Raw genomic sequence first — 16,536 nt, forward strand, 5'->3', positions numbered from 1 at the left:
AAAGTAGCCAAACGGCATAAATGAACGTGGCATGCATTTACCAAGCATGTGTAGAATTGAGTCCAACACATGTCATAATATGACAGCTCTAGAACATTGTGACTGGATAGTCAAAGGAGCATGTTCAAGATCATATTCATATTGTCCCTTAACTGGAACACACTGGGGACAAACAGAAAAGCCAACCATTCACCAACATTACTTTCAGGCTATCGGGCTTCTCGTTTTTCTTCACAGACCTGTGACATGATGCTCTGATGCTGACAGCACCTGTCGCTGTGTCTTTATTTGATACTGTTGAAAAATACAGTGGGGCAAAAAAGCCAGAAATCTTGCTTGTTTGTAGGTGACCAAATACATATTTTCCACCATAATTTGCAAATAAATTCTTTAAAAATCAGACAATGTGATTTTCTGGATTTGTTTTTCTCATTCTGTCTCTCATAGTTGAAGTATACCTATGATGTAAATTACAGGCCTCTCTCATCTTTTTAAGTGGGAGAACTTGCACAATTGGTGGCTGACTAAATACTTTTTTGCCCCACTGTATATTGGGTTATCAATGTAACAGCACAGGTCTGTCGCTAGCCATAATAAATTTAGCATTTCCACTACACAAGCTTGGTTACTATTAGTTTTCCGGTAGTGTATTACATTATTTTGGTGTACCTGACAGATGCTCGGTGTAAATATCGATAACATTAGCTAGTTAGCTTACGAACTAGCTTAGCTACATCTCCGTTTGTAAGATAACCGATACATAACTCTACCTTCGTAGTCGTGGATGTATGAAGAAGCATATAGCTTAAACCCCTTATCCAGCTTGCTGCCCGGTGTTTTAGACGTCGAACTGCATATTCGGTGTACATCCGTGATCTTCATCTTTGGTAGTTCTTGGAGACATCTTGAGTAGAACAGTGCCATATTTCATACTAGTCGCAAACCGGAAACAGATGATTCTGTTTTGCAGTATACGGAAGTAAGTTGCGCATAACCCCTATTCAGGCTCTGTGGTTTTGGCTTTTTTTTTTTTTTCTTACTCAGTACTCTCAACTGCATTGATTTAACATTCAGCTCTTATGGCTAAAACATGAAACTAGCTGATGAAATTTGAGCATGTGCATTCCTAATTCTTTTACTGTTCTTGCTCTTTGAGATTCACTTACTCAGGCCCTCACAGTATTCATCAGATCACAAAGAATGCATAAACTCAGGGTGTACTTCTGACGGTAGAGAGTAACAGCTCTCTTTCCTGCTGCCCTAATTGCAGTGTGGAAACTGGAAAGACATTTGTTGCTCCCTTCCTGTCTGCCACAGTGTTCATTCTGATGTAAACGTGAAACCTTTACAGCTCTGCTCTAGATTGTTTTTGCCATAAGGAGCAGCTGATGTGCTGTTTTGGTGCGAATCCTTGACATTCTGTCAGAAAATATGCTGCTTTAGTAAACCGCACCCTTAATTGTGTGTACTGTATGTGGCTCAGTACTTTAACTTGTACAGCCCAAGGACTAGAACTACCAGCCACAGTGTATCTGTCAGTGGTCTCTAAAGTGACCTTTGAGTGACGATCACTGACTTAAACCCTATCTAAATTGAACTTGTGTTTTCCTAAATTGATAAGAACATTCAGTGTGGTATGATTTTGCTAGTCTGAACTAATATAAGCATTATTTTTGTATAAAGGCTATACTTATATGATTTTTGAAGTAGACAAACTTTTTAGAAGTTCAGATAGTAGTGCTTTGTGTGTAGTTTGCTTGATGTTTCATACTATAACTTAAGCAGTATAATTGTTTCAGTCAATACCCATTGTTGTGAATGACCCTTAAGTACTTAGAGTGATTTGTGAAGGAAACCTTAGTTGGTATTTGGTACAAAGCAAATGCTGCCTTTGGACACTTCTGTAATTACACATACACACATTTCTTCTACTGTAGCAACTGAATTTTCATCTGTTGATATATTTCAACTTCCACCTGGGCTGGGTGATATACTGTAAATCCTCTCTATACTGTAAATCCTCTCCCATTTTATATTTCAATTGTGATAACAGTGTGTGTCTCAGTGTGGTATGTTTTCTTGAAAATATTATGCTGCATGTTTGTTGCTAACCCAGTCAAATAAATAATGTATGACATACAAAATTTAAACACAGCAGAGATCATTGTCATCTTATGGTATATACTGTCATACTGCCCAACTCTTATATATTTTCTGTATCAGTAATAAAATCCAGCACTCAATATCTCTGAACCCTGTCTCTGTTTTCAGTGTTGGCAGACAGTGTCTCCTTTGCAGGTGAAGACAAGGGGGAGGTCTTTGACTTTGATGATGGCGGTGATGATGTTCCTGAGGCTAATCACCCACTCACTGCACCTCCAGCTCCATTATTCCCCAGCTGCATGGTTCAGAGCCAGGAAAACTTGGTAGCCACCACTTATCCCCTGGGCCATCTCCCCAGCCCAGACCCCCCAGCACCTTCCTCTCCATCATCAGCAAACACAGCAGTTGCTGCAAGCAGATCCGTCGCAGCAGATGGAGCAGCAAAAGGAGAGTGGGCATCTGCTGCTCAGGGGAATTTTGACACAGAGGCAGATTTACCGCCACCTCCACCCCCACCCCTTCCTCTTAACACAGAAGCAGATCCCAGAAACACAGGTTTGCAACTCAAAAGCTTTGGCATTTTATTGTTGGCTGTATGGAACTTGAGAGTATTCGTGGCCATTTTATCTGTTCACTAGGGCGGAGAGTTCTCCGCACTAGTTTCATTTGGAAATTGCCTTGAATAGGTGAGCTTTTTTCTGGCAGTGATCAAAAATTCTTCACATTCTCTCATCGTGCTTGCATACATTATTTGGCTCTAATCCAGCCCCTTCATCTCAGGATAAAGTGGGGCAGTCTGTCTCTCTCATGATACCTTGTATCTCTGGCTGCCTGTTGCTGGGGGTTGTCCGGCTTTTATCACTGAAGGTTATGACAGCAGCAGCACTCACTCATTCAGTAGCACTGTAGCGAAGTTATGTCCACTAATTTTTCAGCTTTATAAAATGTGCATAATTTGAAACCACACACATATGCCTTGTATCTCTATCATAAGCAACCTCCTTTATTTTATAACACATTTCTAACTCCCAAAATTCATCAAATTACCTCTGCATATGTAATGTCAACATTAACCTAACCCTCAACCAAAGTTCTTTAAAAAGTGAGGCTCAAACTGAACTCAGGCAAGTGACAATCTGTTGTGGTTTGGGTGGCACTGCCTGTTTGGTGCTTTTATTTTTCGTGGTTGGCTTCCAGTTTCTTTCAGTTCACATGCCCCAGCTTTGCCCCAGCTTTACCCCAGCTCATCAGCATTTATTGTTTACAGCTGCTACTCGTTATGTCCCGGTCCTGCCCCATATTCATACACCCTGTTTCCCTCTGTTTGTTTGCTGGATCATTAATGTTCACACGCCCTGAGTTCGCTCCTCAATGTTTCTGTGTTCACGCTGGATTAGTGCTCTCTGGTTGCGCTGGGCTTTGGTTAGTTTCATGTTTGCATTATCCACTCTGGACTCTCGATTTATTTTCTGTTCGTCGCCTGCCATTTAGCTGAGTTTTTTTCTTTTCCTGATCGTCTCGCTACGAGCGGCACCTGAATACTGTTAGTTTACCTCCTGTTATTTTCCACCCATCTGAACCCTTGACTCTTTGAATGTCTGGTGTGCCGTGAGCGTGGCATCTGCCTGTTACCCGCCGTAACGCCAAACTTCCAACAAGCTTCTCCAGTGTGCTTTCTGTTCGTCGCCTGCCATTTAGCTGAGTTTTTTTCTTTTCCTGATCGTCTCGCTACGAGCGGCACCTGAATACTGTTAGTTTACCTCCTGTTATTTTCCACCCATCTGAACCCTTGACTCTTTGAATGTCTGGTGTGCCGTGAGCGTGGCATCTGCCTGTTACCCGCCGTAACGCCAAACTTCCAACAAGCTTCTCCAGTGTGCTCAACTCCTGACCTCCTTCGAGCTGCGCCAGTGTGTTGTGAGTAACCTGCTTGCCTGCTGTGCTGTCGAGCGAGTGCTCCAATGGTGTGATTAGTCTACTCACCTGTCATCCTGATGTTCTGGTTCCTGTGTCCTTCCTGCTGCCGGCTCGCCTGCCCGTCCTCTGGTTCCTGTGTCCTTCCTGCTGCCGGCTCGCCTGCCCGTCCTCCTTGTTCCTCGCCTTACCTGTCCTCAGTTGTCCTGTGCTTGTCCTGCTTGCCCGGAGCCTGCTTGTCTGTCTGCCATCCTGAATACCTGTGTTTTGTTTATTAAAACTGCTTTCTTTGGTTCCCACTCCTCTGGTCTCTGTGTCTTCCTCTGGGGTCCGCCCTCACAAACCGTAACACAATCAACAGGTTACAAGCATACTCAAAACAAGACTTTTTGAGGTGGACCACCTGTGTGGACTAGTTTGTAGTACATGATAGACACAGTGTGAATGCCACTGACAGTAACCATGACCAAGCATTTTATTTATTAAATTAACAGAAGGCACTTTTTAATGTGCATGCAGTCAACTGAACCAGCAGTCATAGACTGTTCTACTGAATTAAATTAAAAAAATGTAAATTTAAAATGATAAAATGGCAACACAGTGACAAATGCAATAGAAGTAATATTAGTTTGGCAGTCTAAAATGTTTATTTGGCAGAACTCCACAGCTAATTGGTCAGAGAATTAATGATGAAGTTGTAGGTTCCAACTTTGTCAAGTTATAACCAGAAAACCCAAGGGTGGTTCAGTTTAGAGAGATTATTATATTGAAGTGTCCATCAAAAAGACTCTCTTCACAGCCAATTTCTGTGTCTGTAGTTGTCTAATTAAAAATCATATGAATTGTTGTGTAATTATAAGGATGCTGATCATGTATTCTGTGATGTGCCTTACATGGGCTTTTTTCATTGATCCATCTTTAAGTGTGGCTGTATCTGTGATTGGATAAGTTGACAGTACCTGATTTCTCTCACCAGGCACTGAAGACAAAGACCGATCCATCGATGCCCATCACTCTCCACAGGATGTTCCTGGCACCTCCTCCCAGGGCAAAGTCAACCCTTACTCAGTGATTGACATCACTTCCCTGCAGCAGGCTGAGCTGCAGCAGCATGGTCCCTCCTCCTGCACCTCCTCACCAATGGAGCCCATGAAACCAGAGGGGGAAGCTCTGGATATCCACACTGGCCCTGTTGGCATCACTTCAGGATACTCAGTCCCAGTACCCTGTGGCTATGCAACGCCCTCGGGTGTACCGCTAATCACGCCGGCTTACACCACACCCGTCATCTTTCGACACCTTTCTGTGGATGAGGATGGTAAAGCAGAGCCTGCAGAAGGGAGAAATCTAGAAAATACTTTTATATCTAAATTATATTTCATTAAACATGAATGATAATGATGTGTTTATATTTAGATATGATGTTTTTTTAAACATCCAGGATGCCATAATGTCAGTCATCTAGTTGAGGACTTATTGTTGTGGTCATTTCCAACCTTGCTCTCCCCTCATTTCTTATCATCTATCCACTTTCAGCTTTCTAAAATATGTATAAAGAATACTTGAAAAGGTTTTTTAGATTATGGTTTTGTTTTCAGCATTTAGACTATGGCATGTTAATGCTGTCTCAGCTACTTTTGTCTTGTCTCCTTTATTCTTATGTTTTTCCCAAAGCCTTGCCACAAGGAAGTAGAGACTAAATTTAGCCCTCCCCAAAGATCTCTGTCGGCTGTGAGGAGTTTCCGGCTTCTCTAAAATCTTGCAGTAGCTGTGTCCAAGCCTGTGGCCTGGCACACAGGAGTCTTCATACTCTGTTATTACCTTACAAAGGTCACGAGATTGAAATACTCAGATGTTTTAGTGAAAGAGTTGTGAAGTTCATAGGTTTGTGGGATATTGTACAAAACTATGTATGATTTTGTGTTGTGTTGTTTTTTCTCAGTGTCCTGTTGGTGAAAATATGCACTTTATTACAGTAATCTCTTTTACCTTGGCATGTTGCTAGGAAAACAGAAGGCTTATCTTATCATAAAATGTTAAATCAGGTACAAGTATTAAGTGAAATTTAGAACAGCCCATTTTCAAGAAAATATCTTGACTAAATCTTAAGCAAACTAGGAGAAATTGACCCATCGGTCACATCTGGTGGTGACATATGGAAACAAACAAAAAAGATATCTTGGAACTGTGAGGTCTTTCAGAGTTGCTAGGCATGCACTTTCTGATTTCTGAGAATAAATATTGATAATGGTGTATTTTGTTTGACAAAATACTTTCAAAATATATATTTTACCTTGAAAAATGTGTAGTAGTGTATGTTTTCTTTGTGTAATCTTTCCTCTTTCCTCTTTCAGTGACTGTGGTCAGGACAGGCAGCACCCCTGTAGACAGGTGTGTGACATGTACAGCATGTCTCTAACTTTCCTTTAGTACATTTAGTGATTTGTCTTGATAGAGGTATGAAAAGTATACTCCCCTACCCCCTCTTAGAGTTACAGTTGCAGTTCTCGATCAAAAAAGTATATACCTTACATTTAATAATGATGTCAGTGGTAATACTATTATAATATAATAATAATAATATTAATAGATTAATATCATATTATTAAATCAGCAAAATATATAATTATTTCTTGGTATTCTGACAATGGTTATATACCATATATTTATTTGCAGAGCTACAATTTTGTTTGCTTATACTTTTTTCATGTGTTTTCAGCGTAGAGAATCCACCACTTAGAGAAGAGGATGTTTTGGCTAAATGGGCGTCTGATCCTGCCAACACTGCGTGGATGGAAAGTAAGGAATGATATCCACAACAAACTTTCATCACATAGAGATGCGTGTATGATTTTCATAAAGAAAATACTTGTGTTGTTGTAATTATTTGCTTCTGCACTCACAATGCATACCTTCAGGGTGCTAATTTCTCTTTTTTTCTTTTGACAAAGCTGAATTCCCAGATACTTCCTCCCCTGTCCTTTTGAGGAAGCAGAGTCCTGTGTGTGGCTTTCTTTTAGATCCCTCTTACAGTACATCCTGCTTGTTGTGTGAACGGCCTAACTACAGTGTAATTCATGGTGCATTAGCTCTTGTGAATGTTTGTTTTGTGTTTTAGATCCAGATGAGGTGATTTATGATGACGTACCCAAAGAAAACTCTGACTACAACACAGGTTTGTGAGGTTTTTCTTTCTTTCCCTCATTTCACAAATTCTGTCTTAGTTCCTGTTTGTAACCTTAAGCCTGTCAGCGCTGCTTGCTTTCACTTTGCCTTTTTTTTTTTGTTGCTATAAAAAATGGAACTTGAATTATTATGTACCTGTTATATCATTAGGCTGCCATATGGATTTGTCAGATTAATGAGACAGGCAGCACACTTGTATTTCTGTTGAAACAGTGCTCTTATAGGCAATTATTTTCCTCTGAAACATGGTTGTAGCCTAGATTACCAACAAGTTTGAGCTTCTCTTTTCAGTTAACCACCCACACATGTTGTTATGTTTGATTCCTCTTATTTATAATTCCTCATTGAATATTTTAACCAGGATATTTTTGTTAGCTTCCTAATCCCAATTGGATGCATGCATGTCGCAGAATCTCTTGGTAAACAGCTGTGTGTTGCAATTAAATGGAGATGGGCAAACATATCGGGCGCACATATGCAAAATCAACCAATTTGCCACCATTAAAGTCTTGTAAAAGTAGACCACAATGTTTGAAAACACTTCTAATAAAGTGCATATCTCACCCTTATGTGTCTTGTCCTAGTGGATTTTGTCTTTTTCCTCCTTGTTCTGGACAGCACTCTACTAAATAGTGTCATCAGTAGTCAGCTTCTCACTATCTCAGTTGAAGTGGGCATTCCTCCCTGACTACAGGGGGAAGTATTGAGCAAATTGCTGCTTGGCACACCAAAATGAGGAGAAGAAGACGATGACAAACTACAACAGGGGGCCAGGGTTATCTTCTATTGTAATGCACAGGGGCTTACACGCACCAACAAAACAAGGTTTGATAGAAGAAGTCAACTGGTGGGTCTCTGGACCGATGATTTGAGTATTTGACTTTCAGGGCACAGCTGTAATGTTTAGTATTTCAGTTTACAATGCATGACATTATCTGCATATACAGTACATGATCAAAGTTAAAGTTTATGCAGCTAACATTTGATTTAGAATAACCGTACAAATTGTTTTGTGTGTTTCATAATTGTCATTAAGGGTATAGACGAATTGAAATATTTCTAAATGTTTTTTCTATCTCTGTCCTGTTTATGTAATACAGATCCAGATGAGATGATCTATGATGATGTGGAGCTTGGTGAGGAGGGTGGCTGCAACAGCTCCCTTGACACTGGCTGGAGCTCCAGCGAGTTTGAAAGCTATGACGAGGCCAGCGATGGGGAAAGTCACCCTGAGAACGGCTTGCCCCATGCTTTCATGAGAGGGAAGCTGCCCCAGAGGAAAACCCATGTGTGTATAACAATCACTCTCCTGTTGCTCTGTCAATCAACAGTCCATTTGCTTTAGCAGAACCTTCCTTGGCTTGTGGTTTTGAGATTTCAACGTCACTTTCTTCAGTGTACCACAACCTTTGAAAAAAAATCTTTCAAAATAGTAATGACTGCCATTTGCATTCTTAATAGGTGGGTGAAAACTGCCTCAGTATTTGGAAAGCTTTTTCATTTCCATTTATACTGTATTTATGCATTTCAATGATAAATATTTATTTACACATATATTGAGAAATTTGTCAAAATATTTTCATCAAAAAGCTGCACAAATAAAACAAAACTGTTTGTATTGTAACTGGGGATAATAATCAGAAACTATCCCTGTTATTATATTGCAGTCACAGGTTCATTTATAAAACTATCTGGTTTTAGTGGCAGAAATTAAGAATTCTTTTTGCAGCATGTAAGAAAATGTGCCCATGAACATTAGATCATGATCTCTGGAAACCCTGATGCAGAGTTTAAATGGAAAAGGAAACCTTTGGAGGAGGGCAGAGTCAGCAGTGTAGCAACAGACATATCAAGATTAAAGTCACTTACTGTGGCTCTAAAGTGCAAGCTTATTCCAAAACCATAACCAGTAATGGTTACTTTGCTTTTGTTTAGCTCTCTCAAGATCTCTCTCACTTGAAAGAACACTATGAAAAAAAGATGAAAGATCTAATGGCAAATACATTGGGAACTGTTGAGCTGCAGCAGCTAAAACAGAAGCACGAGCAGAAGGTAAACTACCTGAGGCTCACCTCACCTGCCTGCGCTAGACAACTAGTCCCAGCCATTTACTCTCAGTTTAGCTAACCACTCTGATTGTCTGTCACTGACTCGGTACCTTCATCCTGCTCTGATGTGAATGACTTGTGGTGGTACTGGTGCTTGGTTTGCATACAATTCATTTGCCTAACTGTGTGCTGCATTGGCCGGTCTTGTTACACACTAGAGATTGTATAGCTTAGGATATACTGTTCAGCAAAACTTAAATTCTGTTGTAAACCGAGACACCAGCATGGGTTTATTTTGATAGTAGGCACTGATTTAACAGAAAACGTTAGTGGCATTTACAATGTCTCTCATAATGTCATTAGTCAGTCATTAGCTATGTAAGCAATGTTACTTGTCCCAGTTGTTGTCATTCTCTGATCAGCTCTGCTTTCCTGCGGCTTGTAATACATGTTCATCCCTACTCTAACCCTGCTTCTGTCCTGCTTAACTGCTTTTAGCCAGAAGTCAAAGTAAGGTAAACTTCACCTTGGTTGAAAATTTCTAGTTTGTATAAATAATTTTTGCACTATAGATAATAGTGTTTTTTTTCTCATTCAAGATGCAAAAGCTGGTGAAAGCGGCTAAGGAAGGAACCAAAGATGGCCTCGAAAAAACCAAAGCTGCAGTGAAGAAGGGACGCTCTTTCATCAGAACCAAGTCATTCTGTAATGGTATGTAATCCATAAAAGGCAGCTTGTCTTTATACATAGCAATAAATAGACAAATCCCTGTATACAGCCTCCTTAAGCTCTTCTGTGTATGTTAGGTCAGTGTTATTGTGAAAATTTCAGTGTTTTACTGAATGACTATAGTTTGGTCAGGGTAGCCTTTTTCCTTTTCCTTCAACATGCTTGTTTAATTGCAATCATTTTTAGTTGCACTCTCTTCTTAACTTTAGAGAGGAAGATGGCCTATTTTGAGGATGAGGAGTCTGAACTCTTCATCGAGGTGGACTGTTTTAATGTTGAGCCAGTGCTGTGTCCAGCACCAGAGGGCTTATCGCAACAACAGGTAATGAACATGCTCTTCAACTTTTATTCCAATTTATTTAACTCCTACTGTGTGAATGTGCTGTTAAAGAAAACCATGGCAAATGCCTGAAGACCTGTGGTTTGGTATTTTTCCTCTACAGCTTGTGAGAAGATGTATATTGAGATCTATACTGGAAAGTGAGAAGAACTATCTTGATGCATTGAAGACGATACTAGAGGTATGATAGTATGGCTCCAGTGATTGTCATTTCCATTTGGAAGCGTTTATTCTTACAGTTCACAATGTCTGCTTTATTAGCAATATGAGAAGCCCCTGTCCCAGATTGAGCCGAGGCTGCTGAGCGACAGAAAACTGAAAATGGTCTTCTATCGTGTGCGCGAGCTCCTGCAGTGCCACTTCCTGTTCCAGATCGCCCTGGCGAGCCGTGTAGCAGAGTGGGACAGGCTAGATATGATTGGGGATGTCTTTGTGGCATCGGTAAGCTGGGGCTGTATTTTTAAAGCCTTTTTTTGTTTTAAACAAACTCTTCATCATATGCTAAGCCTAGTCTACATTACCTGTTGTAACCCCAAATTCACGGGATCATAGCAATCACTCTATATTCTTATAGTAGACTCCGTGCTCTACCCTCCTCTTGTTTTTAGCTTAGCAACTCATGGACATGTTTTTAAAACAAAAGACTTCATCTTCCAAAAGCCTGCTCCTCACTTCACCTTTTTGTTTTTGTCCGAAATTGACCCCATAATGGGAGGTGTCTAGGCCTATAACAGCATAACTAAGGGATGGTTCATCTGAGCCAACTCTAACTACAGTGTATAAGCTTTATCAAAAGGAAAGTTGTAAGCATAATCTTCAAAGTAGAGAGGGTGTCTGCCCTTGGCAGAGGTAATGCATGTTATATAAAAATATCTGAAATTTGAAGTGTAAACCATAATGATTTTGTGTCTATGCACATTTTTTACACACAATTAAATGACTAATTACTTTGCTTGTCTCTGCCCTATGCTTCTGCAAGTGGTTGGAGTGTTAAAATATCTGTGTTTCTCCACAGTTCTCAAAGTCCATGGTGCTAGATGCTTACAGTGAGTATGTGAACAATTTCAGTACGGCCATGGCTGTGATAAGGAAGACGTGCATCTCCAAACCTGGCTTCCTGGAATTCCTCAAGGTTTGAGAGAAACACACATGATGTTAAATACTGGAACTACATAGCAATGTGAAAACACATTTTTGTTCACAGCCCCATCATTTTTTTTTCTTGTGCATTACAATGTAAAGGTCTTACAGCTAAGTCTTTCAACTGTTCATTAAGTGAAATTCTTGCTGTTGTTTAGGAGCATATTGAAAGTAAAGATAGCTGATTACATCAAATACACAAGAATGCTTAATAAGTACTGTATACTCAAAAGTTCATAGATTCAAGTCTTACTCTGTGCACCTCTAGCATGCTTTTTCAATCCTGCTCCTCTGTGACTTGCATTCAAAAACTACACTGCCATATTCTATCCTCTAAACTACAGCATCGTCAAGAGACCAGCAGTGACAGAATGACTTTGTATGGCCTGATGATGAAACCTATCCAGAGATTTCCACAATTCATTCTTCTTCTTCAGGTATAATTAACTATTTTAAGCGTCTGTTCATCCATCCATCCATTAGCTATACCTGCTTATCTTTGACATTAGGCGAGAGGCAGGGTACACCCTGAACAAGTGGCCAGTCTGTCCCAGGGCCAACACAAAGACTCAGACAGCCATTTGCACTGTCATTTATGCTTACAGACAGTCTAACCTGCATGTCTTTGTACTGTGGGAGGAAACCCATACAGTTATGAACTATGCAAACCAGAACAGCTCCAGTCAGCCAACAGGTTATAACCCAGAGCTTCTTGTTGTGAGGTGACCAGGGTACTGCTGTGTGACCCAGCCCCTTTAAATTTTGCTATTTCACTATTCAGAAGACTGTGGTATATACATTGACCAGCAGAGGGAGTGCTATACACACATATGCCATGCACTTTGTTTTTCAAAGTGGAGTCCAAGGGAATGCTCTGAAGGGAAATGGTTTCCTCACATCTCTTTTAATCCTGCTTTCATTAACCCTGGTATATTTGCTTTACTGCAGAAAATGTCAGATGTGGGACGCTGCTTTCTTTTCTAATTGTAAACATGTATAATAGCAGTATAACTACAAATACCAATCAAAATAGCTTGAGTTTTCTACACCCATTCTACATTATAACCTTTCTGTATTATGTACATTATTAAATCTTCATGTGTCATGAGGATGCGTGCTATATAAATGTAGAAAAATTAATATAGAAGAGAACGTGCTTCAACTAAATGCCACTGGACACAGTTGTGTAGATTTAGGAATAACTCTTCAGGTGCAGATTTTTTTTATTCCAATAATGAAACGGAGACATTGGTTATCAGTGTGAATGACTGACTAATGCATGACTGCCCTGTGTATCCTCATCAGGACATGCTGAAGAACACACCAGTGGGTCATGCAGACCGTCTGCCACTGCAGATGGCCCTCACTGAACTGGAGACACTGGCAGAGAAGCTCAACGAAAAGAAAAGGGAAGCTGACCAGCGCTGTGAGATCCGTCACATTGCAAAGGCCATGAATGAACGCTACCTCAACAAGGTCTTTCTCTTGTGCACCCTGGCAGACATGATTGTAGTTTGACTCATGGTGCTGTAGCCATTACTGGGTGGTGCCTGCATTCTTGATGCATAATAATCACCTTTATTTAGCCAAGTATGCTACACACACAAGGAATTTGTTTCCAGTACAGAACCGATGGCAGCTATCTGTGGCGCCAACTCACACCGATGGCTCTAACCATCGGGGGCAATTTGGGGGTTCAGTGCCTTGCCCAAGGACACTTCGACATGTGGTCTGCAGGCACCATGATTCGAACCTCCAACCCTCCGGCTGGGAGACGACCATTCTACCCACTGACCCACAGTCACCCCCTTATGTTTTTGTTCAGTTTTTTAGTGTTTATTTTTGATGTGCTAGTTGAGAAAGTGGTACGAGTTGATGAGATACTCATTGCTCAGTCAGCATCCATATTTTTGTATGATGCTTTTAGCTTATGCCATGGCATTTCTCTTTGTCCCAGTGTAGGCAGCCATCAAGCACTTGAGCCTCACATTTCTACCAAGAATTCTCCTGACTGAATACTGTATTTTTAAGGCATGGTTTAGCACAACATGTGCACACAACACCAGCTTTCCCAAAGGTATAATTATTTGTCTATCTGCAGCCACCCACTCTGGCATCTGGGTAGTTCCTTATAGCCTTTAATTGTTCAGTCATTGATAGCCATGTATTATATGCTTTTATCCATAATGGCTGGTTTCACATTAGAAGAGAGTGTCAGAAAGCATGGGGAAAAGAAGAACATGATCATACGTGACAGAGGTTACCAAGCAGACTAGTGAATAAAACAGTCTACATTCCTTCATTGAGCTTTGTATTGATAATAAAACTTGCCAGATCCAAACTCCTGCTGTACATTGTTTGACACTGACCTGTCATTCCTGTCTCTTAGCTTCTGAGCAATGGCAGCCGCTACCTGATCCGCTCAGATGACATGGTGGAGACGGTCTTCAATGAACGTGGTGAAATCATCAAAACCAAGGAGCGACGCCTCTTCCTGCTCAATGATGTGCTCATGTGTGCCACACCCAATATCCAGTAAGAGTGACCACAAACCAGACCTGTTCTTAATCTCTCCTTTAATATGCACCTTCTCCTATCCTTGGGCGCAGCATCATGTAATCTCCTTACCATTTAAGAAACCATTTGTCCTGTGTATATTTCTGCTGTGCTTTAGTTTTTATGGCTCATTTTGCCTGCTGTAATGGAATGTTTCATACAACTAGGATTTCCCACCAGTAAAAATCTGTCTGAAAGTGAAGATGTTAAGCACTCTGTTTTACTGGTGTTCTTGCGGTGACCTTTAACCACACTCTAGATTTGGACTCATAGGCACCCACAGTGGCTTGCGCTTTAACCAAGTTAAAGTCCCTTGGCTTCTCAGTTGCTGTTCTGTAATTGTAATATTCTGCTTGCCACCTACCACCACGGGATAATGTGCACTGACAATAATTGAATCTTCTTAATGAGTGACATTTACCTTCTCTCATCGTTCAAACATGGCACCCTCCACTGACACTGGTGTTAATTTTTCCTTTCACACCTTTACATGTTCCTGTGCCTCATCAATCCTCTGAGCAGAAGATACACACATCTCCACAAACAAGATGTTAACAACAGAAACCATAGCCACATTGTCACATCTCCTTCTGCTTTGTCCAGATGTCATGATGGCAGTGGGAGCGGCAGTGGCAACGCCCCACTTGACCAGAAGTTCCTTCTAAAGTGGAGCGTGCCTTTGAGCTTCGTGGAGGTGCTAGAGTTTGGATCCAGTGAGGACGTGGCCAACAGCAGCCGCTACCAAGCACCCCATTCTGGGGAGAAGGTGGTCATCAACGCTAAACCAAGTATGAACCACAGTGTCACACAGTGTTATTTTGAATCAGCTGTCTGTCTGTGCTGGTGCTTCTCTCTCCTGTGATAAACTGGGGCCATAAAGTCTGATAGAAAAGGTAACAGAGTTCACTTAGCTGAGTTGATTAGAGAGTGCCAAGTAGCTTACTGTAGATGAGGACTGATCCCTGTGTAGACTATGGGGATTTGAGATGCTGGGATAGGTGCCAAAAACTGCTGGTCAGTTATCCACTTGTGCTTGATGACTAGTTAACACATTTGTCATTGGTGCCTAAAAGTGAACATCTTTGTTTGTGCTACACTCTATGTAACCTGGGGCTTAGCAGTTTTCAAGGGCTTTTAATGGAAAGCTTTCTCCAGGGCTATAATTACCAGTATTATGCACAGCATTGATTAAACAAATTGACTTGCAGCCTTTTAATAAATTGTCAGAAATAGTCTACATTATAAATGCATGGGATAAATAGATATTTGTTTCTTGCTGAAGATTTATAGACATTTCTAAAATGGTGTCAGTCCTACACAGACCATCCAGCCATTTTTTTCCTTCCGCAATCCTCTGTTGGCTGCAGAGCCCATTGATCTCAGTCTTTCCACTGGGTTATCCGTGTCACAGACAGCTGCTCAGACACTTTAACAGGCCAAGATCAGAAAGCAAGTGACATAACAATAATAATATATGATTTTGTGGTCACAGCATTGCAGTTCTTATTCTAGGAACTGCTGTAGATTTTATGTGTGCATGTATTTGTGTACATTGCTGGACTGGTGAGTGCTTTGACATTATATTATTGTGGGTCTGTCAAAGGTTATACTGTATGTATTCAGGTTGAGGTAAAAGATTCTCTCTTTCAGTTACCAGTGGTGCTGGGCTAGAATGCTGAGCTGTCAGGTGTGGCAGTGTCACATTGATTTCTTAATAAATCCTGTGATGGTTTTGCTTTGTAGCATTCATTCTATTAGCCATGTTTAATTGCTCTTAATATCCATGATACATTTCTACCAATATGTACACTGTATTTGGACAATTGTATGTAAAATTAAGTACCGGTATAGTAATGCTCATGCTATTGTGTTAATCCATTTAGTGTGTGAGGTTAAAGCAGATAACTCATTGCTCTGTCTCCTGCTGTAAATATGTCAGCTCCCATATATTTCCCCTATTCCACCACCCTAAAGACTCCAACATATGATGTCATCTCTTTGCGTGTCTCTCTGCTTAATTCATGTCTTCTCTCCGCTGCATAGCAATAAGGCCACTGTGCAGACTGGTCGCTTAGAGTTACATTTCTACAGCCACTAGATAAGTTGTAGATATTACTTGTTTTTAGGAAGTGACTAATTGCTGAAATGACTGGCCTGCTTCTGAAGATGGTTAAGATGCTTCCATGCCTGTTTTGTTAGAAACCTCTTGGTTTTTGGCACTCTCACAAAGAGCCATTCAGGAGGTTGATAGGGGGCTGCACACTGCCAGTCTAGTCTTTGGGAATAGTCTGTTCAGTGATGACAAGATTCTGTTCTTGCTTGTTTCTTATTATTTGCATTGTTAAATACAGATAATATACAGCACAGGATGGTATAAACATGTTGAGTAGGCCCACAGTGTTTTGTGTGTGCTTTTTTTTTTTGTGCAGGGGTGCTCACTCGTGTAAGAAAGACAATGAGCTTCAGAGGTTGTGAGCAGCGTCCTGTATACAAACTTGGATTCTGACATTTTAGTCATTC

The 16,536-nt window shown here is 40.7% G+C and overlaps 1 protein-coding gene and 1 long non-coding RNA gene across 9 annotated transcripts in view; one reads left to right on the top strand and one right to left on the bottom strand.

The window, feature by feature from the left end:
- Positions 1-2,263, bottom strand: LOC109968315 (uncharacterized). The gene is made up of 2 exons (XR_002276080.1): positions 771-2,263; positions 1-294 (listed from the first exon to the last, which is right to left on the bottom strand). It is a non-coding gene; the product is annotated as an uncharacterized LOC109968315 (long non-coding RNA).
- The window catches only part of arhgef10 (Rho guanine nucleotide exchange factor (GEF) 10), a 64,769-nt gene that overhangs the window by 15,686 nt on the left and 32,547 nt on the right, over positions 1-16,536 (top strand). For 3 of the 8 annotated variants that reach the window (XM_020614483.1, XM_020614484.1, XM_020614487.1), the window contains 16 exons: positions 2,272-2,658; positions 4,994-5,335; positions 6,372-6,408; positions 6,737-6,816; positions 7,136-7,192; positions 8,304-8,491; positions 9,139-9,255; positions 9,851-9,962; positions 10,190-10,302; positions 10,424-10,501; positions 10,582-10,761; positions 11,336-11,452; positions 11,805-11,897; positions 12,766-12,936; positions 13,850-13,995; positions 14,620-14,804. In XM_020614483.1, coding sequence (XP_020470139.1) covers positions 2,272-2,658; positions 4,994-5,335; positions 6,372-6,408; positions 6,737-6,816; positions 7,136-7,192; positions 8,304-8,491; positions 9,139-9,255; positions 9,851-9,962; positions 10,190-10,302; positions 10,424-10,501; positions 10,582-10,761; positions 11,336-11,452; positions 11,805-11,897; positions 12,766-12,936; positions 13,850-13,995; positions 14,620-14,804 — 2,403 coding nt within the window. Of the gene's footprint in view, positions 1-2,271; positions 2,659-3,793; positions 4,021-4,993; positions 5,336-6,371; positions 6,409-6,736; positions 6,817-7,135; positions 7,193-7,222; positions 8,029-8,303; positions 8,492-9,138; positions 9,256-9,850; positions 9,963-10,189; positions 10,303-10,423; positions 10,502-10,581; positions 10,762-11,335; positions 11,453-11,804; positions 11,898-12,765; positions 12,937-13,849; positions 13,996-14,619; positions 14,805-16,536 lie in introns of those variants that run through there. The other 5 variants (XM_020614485.1, XM_020614489.1, XM_020614486.1 and 2 more) reach the window with 5 other exon arrangements.

This window comes from Monopterus albus, unplaced genomic scaffold (genome assembly GCF_001952655.1).
Source record: "Monopterus albus unplaced genomic scaffold, M_albus_1.0 scaffold147.1, whole genome shotgun sequence".
NCBI classification, from domain to species: Eukaryota; Metazoa; Chordata; class Actinopteri; order Synbranchiformes; family Synbranchidae; genus Monopterus; species Monopterus albus.